At 43.5% G+C, this 6,922-nt stretch overlaps 2 protein-coding genes across 4 annotated transcripts in view; both read right to left on the reverse strand.

Moving 5' to 3' along the window:
• dennd1c (DENN domain containing 1C) overlaps positions 1–89 on the reverse strand; it is an 11,595-nt gene extending 11,506 nt beyond the window's left edge. Inside the window, exon 1 of one of the 3 annotated variants that reach the window (XM_084041062.1) lies at positions 1–89. This exon is cut by the window's left edge and continues 140 nt beyond it. The gene's annotated coding sequence lies outside the window, so the exon portion shown is untranslated. The other 2 variants (XM_084041061.1, XM_084041063.1) reach the window with 2 other exon arrangements.
• Positions 90–1,533: 1,444 nt separating this feature from the next.
• Positions 1,534–6,154, reverse strand: LOC311060195 (tubulin beta-4B chain-like). The gene is made up of 5 exons (XM_084078327.1): positions 5,997–6,154; positions 4,994–5,102; positions 3,921–4,031; positions 3,417–3,661; positions 1,534–2,953 (listed from the first exon to the last, which is right to left on the reverse strand). The coding sequence occupies exons 1-5, from the start codon at positions 6,051–6,053 to the stop codon at positions 2,141–2,143; spliced, it is 1,335 nt and encodes a 444-aa protein (XP_083934453.1). The 5' UTR covers positions 6,054–6,154; the 3' UTR covers positions 1,534–2,140.
• Positions 6,155–6,922: the final 768 nt, after the last annotated feature.

A 6,922-nucleotide genomic window follows, 5' to 3' on the forward strand; every position in this document is an offset into this window, starting at 1 on the left:
TACACACAGAGCAGCAGTCTGCACATTCAGCACTTGACTGAGCACAACACTTCCTGATTGATGTGTGCGTGCATAGGTGCCTGTGTGTGGTCTGACGTATGTCTGTAGCTCAGTCTGTCCTCTTCAACTATCAGCACATTCATTTCCATTTTTCTCCACACGTTGTGAGGTCTGTCTTTTTGTCATAGCTCCAGTCCTGTCATCTGACCTAGAAATGTCTCATATGAGGCTACTGGACACAGGAGAATCCTGAGTTTTGATTGAACTCCTAGAATGTACAAATGTGACCACATTAACCCTGGGTCCATTTGGTTACATTTGTACACTCAGAGTTAAATCGACATTCTGTATTTTACTGTGCAGTGCTCGCAAGCATGCACTTACAGTACATACCCTCTCACACACAGAACTATGTAAGCATGCATGTACGCTCTCTCACACCGACACAAATATCTGAATGTTACTAGTACTACACACAGAGGAAGTATTAGACTTCCTTTTCACTGACATCACTGGGCTTTTCAGAAATTCAAAGTGAACAGTTATATTTTCTCCTGTATAATTTCTCTAACACATATTTCATATTATTTTTCTTTTTTTGTGAGGCCATGCAGTAATTTTGCCAAAAAATAAAGTGATTGATAAAAACAAAACTTGTCAAGAAACAGTTTTGAATGTATTAACTAATAATGAGTTGTTCAGTGTTTCACAATATAGGATCCTTATCCTGTACACTTCCATTTGTGGGTGTCGTTTCCCTTTTGATGGTAGTTAAAGGATGACTTCACCCATTTTCAACCTATCTTTATATAATTGGTCCTCACTAATGCTCATTATAGTATGGTACCATTTTTGTCTACTTGGTCTGTGTCTCAGAGGAGGGCTGTGGACAGTTCAGAAACCCGCCTACCAGTGAATCCAAGCTAATAGAAACTGCAGGCTTTCTATTCCTGGAAAGTTAGCATGCTATAATGGGATCCATTGTTCTCGCGCTAATAAAAATCGAAATATTTTTTTTTTGTTTAAAAAAAAAGAAATCTGTGATGTCACTGGTAGGCGTTTCTGAAGTGTCCACAGCCCTCCTATGAGACAGACCGAGTAGAATTCTTTTTTACCATTTCATCCAGAACAGAAACCAACATACAGGTAGTGTTTCCTACCATGACAACGATGTCAAAACATTGGTTTCTATATTTCAAAATAAAACAGTATCGCATTGTGGCTACGAGCTGTGCTTTTAACCAGTCAAGTTCTTGGTACCTGTAGAAGAAAACAAACTGCAGGTCTCAACAGGATGTTACTGTTGCAGGGTTTGTAATGATTAATGTTTGATGAGAAATGATGGACACTAGGCAACTTGTCTCATACTGCCCCCTTGTGATTTTCCAATCAAATTGCCTCATTCATAGAAACTGCAGGTCTCCATTTTGGATTGTGTCTAGAACAGCGCCATCCAAGTAAGTCCCAAATTATTGATACTACAAGAAAAAGAGAACACGGACAACCAGCAATATTTTTACCTGACAAATTTATTTGAATAATGTCCAATTAGTGAAGTCATCAAATTGTTTTAAGTCGGCTGAAACACAATACCTTTTGGGAATGAGTGATGGAAGTATGGAGTTACTGTATTTAATAAGATAAATAAATATGAACAAAACAATAAAAACTACTCACCAAAGACCACAAGCACAGCTGTGTGTTACGCTACCTCTATACTGTATGACCACGGAGATGAGGGAGTGAATGAAATGTGAGCCCTACCCAGGCTGAAAGAAGGAAGGGAAGGAGATAGAGATAGAGCAGTAGTTCTCAAAGTGGGGTCCAGAGTCCCTCACGGTTCTTTGAGGGGGTTCCAAGTGGACCCTTACAGGTCTGTAATTCTGAGAGTGTACAAATGAGACCCTTGTGGGTCCATTTGGTTCCATTTGTACACTCTCAGAGTTATGGGGGTCCTTGAAAATCAGAAAGAAGTGAGAAAAGGGGGAGTGTTAGAATATTGTAGGAAAAAAGAGGAAAAGGAAACCAGCCAGACAGGCAGGGCTGAATTGAGTGGATGGATGGAATAATAATGACCAGGATGAATAAGATAAATAAGGTGAATAAGGTTAAAAGTAGGAATAAGAGTCCATCGTCCATCTTAGGCCACCTCCACCTCTCCCTCCTCCTCAAACTCGCCCTCCTCGGCGGTTGCGTCCTGGTACTGCTGGTACTCCGACACCAGGTCGTTCATGTTGCTCTCTGCCTCTGTGAACTCCATCTCGTCCATGCCCTCTCCGGTGTACCAGTGGAGGAAGGCCTTGCGGCGGAACATGGCAGTGAACTGCTCCGAGATGCGCTTGAACAACTCCTGGATGGCCGTGCTGTTGCCGATGAAGGTGGCGGCCATCTTGAGGCCACGGGGCGGGATGTCGCAGACGGCCGTCTTGACGTTGTTGGGGATCCATTCCACAAAGTAGCTGCTGTTCTTGTTCTGCACGTTCAGCATTTGCTCGTCCACCTCCTTCATGGACATGCGGCCGCGGAACACCGCCGCGACGGTCAGGTAGCGGCCGTGCCGCGGGTCGCAGGCGGCCATCATGTTCTTAGCGTCAAACATCTGCTGGGTGAGCTCGGGCACGGAGAGGGCACGGTACTGCTGGCTCCCCCTGCTGGTGAGAGGGGCGAAGCCCGGCATGAAGAAGTGCAGGCGGGGGAAGGGCACCATGTTGACGGCCAACTTGCGGAGGTCGGCGTTGAGCTGGCCGGGGAAGCGCAGGCAAGTGGTGACTCCGCTCATGGTGGCAGAGACCAGGTGGTTGAGGTCGCCGTAGGTGGGTGTGGTGAGTTTGAGTGTGCGGAAGCAGATGTCGTACAGCGCCTCGTTGTCGATGCAGTAGGTCTCGTCAGTGTTCTCCACCAGCTGGTGGACTGACAGGGTGGCGTTGTAGGGCTCCACCACAGTGTCTGACACCTGGAGGTGGGAGTGGGGGTGTGTGGCAGAGCAAGGAGGTGAATGATTGGGAGGCAGAAGAGCAAAGGCAAACGATTAGAAAATAACTCAATGCAGAAGACCATATAAGGCCATGACAGGTACATGAACTAACTGCAACATAGCAATGAACAATGGCTCGGGAACCATTTCTATGGGTTGTGAGTAAATACTCCTTTTTTACATTTCCTACTATTTCTAATATTATAATTATTTCAAAAGATTAAAAAAAGAAAAAGTTTTTTCAGAAAATAAAAATAAATAAAAACATTTTAGAATTAAGTGGTTAATTAGTGTATTTTTGTACGTTTAGGTCGCGGGAAGACACAAAATGTATCTTTTGGGCCTCGAGCTGGAAACGTTGGGAACCCCTGCACTAGAGATTCTAATATAACTCAACACACAATGTGACAAAAGGCAGTGACAGGTTCATGCGTTACCGTACCTTAGGAGAGGGTACTACACTGAAGGTGTTCATGATGCGGTCGGGGTACTCCTCACGGATCTTGCTGATGAGTAGCGTCCCCATGCCGGAACCGGTACCACCACCCAGGGAGTGTGTGAGCTGGAAGCCCTGGAGGCAGTCACAGCTCTCAGCCTCCTTCCTCACCACATCAAGGACTGAATCCACTAGCTCTGCTCCCTCTGTGTAGTGGCCCTTGGCCCAGTTGTTCCCTGCTCCACTCTGGCCTGGAGATGAGGGAGGAGGCTCATTAAGACTTTTGGCATAGCATAGAGACCTATTTCTTTTCAAACAAAGCAATGCGACTAGACAGGGTTCATGTAAAATGTGTTAGCAGGTCAACCTGTCTTCTAGGTCTGTCCAACTGTCGTTGTTGTAGTTTACCCTGTAAAGCTACTTCTCTGTATGATATTTAATCAATTTGTCCTTTTCCAATGTGAAAGGCAAGTGTTTCTGTGTGTGCGGCAGGCCACATACAGTACATACCAAAGACAAAGTTATCGGGTCTGAAGATCTGTCCAAAGGGGCCGGAGCGAACCGAGTCCATGGTGCCTGGCTCCAGATCCACAAGGATGGCCCTAGGCACATACTTTCCACCTACAATGAAGGTTTTGTTTTTATTAATACACACGATAATTTGTTGATCACATACACAAAGCCTTATTTATTCACAACAAGACAATGAGAAAACAGCATTTAAAACCTTAAAGCTTTGCTGCATTCAACACATACAGTGCTGGAACGTCTCACACAATTCACAACCGTTCATTAAATAAATAGATAAATGTTTAAAAAAAATGTTTTACAGACAGTAATTCAACAAATAGATTACTAGCAAAGGAACTGTGCTGGCAAACAAAAGCGGTAGTCTCGCTGGGAGTTGGCTAAGAACACGGCAGGTGTAGCTGGCAGCGTCACCCATGTTGGCACGCAGCCACTGTACACAGCATTTTATTAACCATCAATTCTATTCTATGGTCAAACTGAACTGAACTGAATTCTACGAAACATCAAAAGGTCACTACTGTAGCTGCTGTCCACTCTGTTTTGGTTCATTTGTGCTCAGATAAACTCCACTGCCTCCTCAGCCGTGAATTCTAACACACCACCCACAGAAATTGTGCTTAGCGGCTGATTTTGATCAATGTATGAAGTCACTCACGGTGACGGTTCAGCACATGTTGGCATTTTAGCATTGCGCTAATCTTGCTGCTGTATAAACCCTGGAGCTGATAACTGTTATTAGCCTTAGGGGCAAAAAAGGGTAAGTGATGAATAATATATACACATATAGACAATAAAATAATATAAGTTGTTAAAACGTTTGCTTAAATAAAAAGAGTAGTATGACAAAGCTTTATTATAGTGTGGGTCTGCCTGTGTGTGTGTGTGTGTGTGTGTGTGTGTGTGTGTGTGTGTGTGTGTGTGTGTGTGTGTGTGTGTGTGTGTGTGTGTGTGTGTGTGTGTGTGTGTGTGTGTGTGTGTGTGTGTGTGTGTGTGTGTCGGTAGTTCTGACCTGAGGCCTCATTATAGTATGTGTGTGTGTCGGTAGTTCTGACCTGAGGCCTCATTATAGTAGACGCTTATTCTGTCTAGTTGCAGGTCACTGTCTCCGTGGTAGGTTCCTGTCGGGTCAATGCCATGCTCATCACTGATGACCTCCCAGAACTACAGATAGAAAGATAGACAGACAGACATATATAACATATTAAGACAATATACTTGACAATGTCGGAATCAATCTGTTATCATCATCATAACCCTTACATGGGCTAGGAATCTAATATGAACAGCATGACAATATCATTAATGGCCTCTGAATGACAGACACTGACCAAATACAAAGACCATTACATAACAGGTGCCCTTCAAAAGGGTTGGTATGGAGTTTCAATAATATGATATAGATGAGCGCCCACAACTATTTTCATAAGAGCAATCATGATCAATTAATTATCATAATATCAATTAAGTATGTGGGGTTCAATGGTTAAAAGGAGAAAGAAAAAAAAACTGTAAAAATGACCAGATGGTCATAGGCTAGAGCTAGTCGATTACAGTTTCTGAGCCACACCCCTCTGTCTCTTTCACACACACACACACACACACACACACACACACACACACACACACACACACACACACACACGTTTGCTCATGCAAGTAATGTCATATCATGATATCATGTCCGTTACAAAGGACAAATATAAATCAGTGTCCTGATAAATGGCAACGCCCAGGCAGTATCACAGTGAGTGTACAGCTATTTTGTTGGACTGTCAGCCATGACAATGGAGAATCTGGGGATGTCTCTGCTCGCCACCGCCCATCCATCCATCCATCCATCCATCCATCCATCCATAGGATGCTATTGTAATGCTGCCTACATCGACGATCAGAATAACAATGGCTACCTACCACTATGTCGACCTATTTGAGCAAAGCCTCAATAGCCGACACTCTGCACAAAGGAAAAGGCTGAGTCTACATTATATCACAATTCCACAAATGAATTGCATTTAAAATGCCAGTGCGTGTGCACGGTGCGATCCCATCATGTACCTTCGCTCCAATCTGATTCCCGCACTGTCCGGCTTGCAGGTGCACGATTTCACGCATGATGAGTCCGAAGAAAAAGGTCTCGAACTGCGACGTGGAATAAAAACGGCCGTTTGTTTGTTTTTATGGACCAAAAGGATGCTGTGGTCGTTGGGTCTGTATCCCGCTATCTCTGGCTGTCTGAATGAATGGCGGAGGAGTACTGCGCACTGTAAGTCGGCTCCAGTGTTGCCATATTTTGTGAGAGAAATAAGCAACCAGGTTTGATTGATTGATTGATGTACTTTATTTAGTAATACATGAGAACAACAGTACATGGAAGTACACATTCACAATACAAGGTCTACTAAACTGGAAAACTCATTAAGCACTGAGCTTGTTTAAGATGAGATCCCCATGCATACAAACCATGATGACATATAAGAGACAGACAGATATACACACTACTATACAGAATGTCACACAATGGCATGGATTCAGTTTTACCCAGGTGTACTGATAGTTTGTTGTCGGAGAGCCAGATGCAGATCTTGTTGAGTTCAGAGCTGAGAGTTTTCTCAACCTAAGGTCTAGGGAAACAAGCCCAAAAGAAGCCACATGACATGAGCAATTTCATTATTTAAATCTATATCTGCTATTTAAAAAACTATATTGGAGAAAAGGTGAAAGATGTGAAATATTTATGAAACATTCTAACAACACAAATTTGGTATGGGAGGGAGTCCCTGACAGTCTGGCACTTCACATTTTCAGATGGGGGTTAAGGGGGTTAAGGTTTTTTTATTTTTTAAACAAGGCCAAATAAACAACTACACTTTAGAAACAAGCCCAACAAAATGCAACCCGCAACTCCTAATATTTACAAGCATCTTCACAGAAAAAGAAGCCCAAAGTAGCTTATAATAAGCGGACTTGGCAACCCTGCGGTT

Source organism: Gymnoscopelus microlampas, assembly GCF_963454915.1.
Source record: "Gymnoscopelus microlampas genome assembly, chromosome: 2".
NCBI classification, from domain to species: domain Eukaryota; kingdom Metazoa; phylum Chordata; class Actinopteri; order Myctophiformes; family Myctophidae; genus Gymnoscopelus; species Gymnoscopelus microlampas.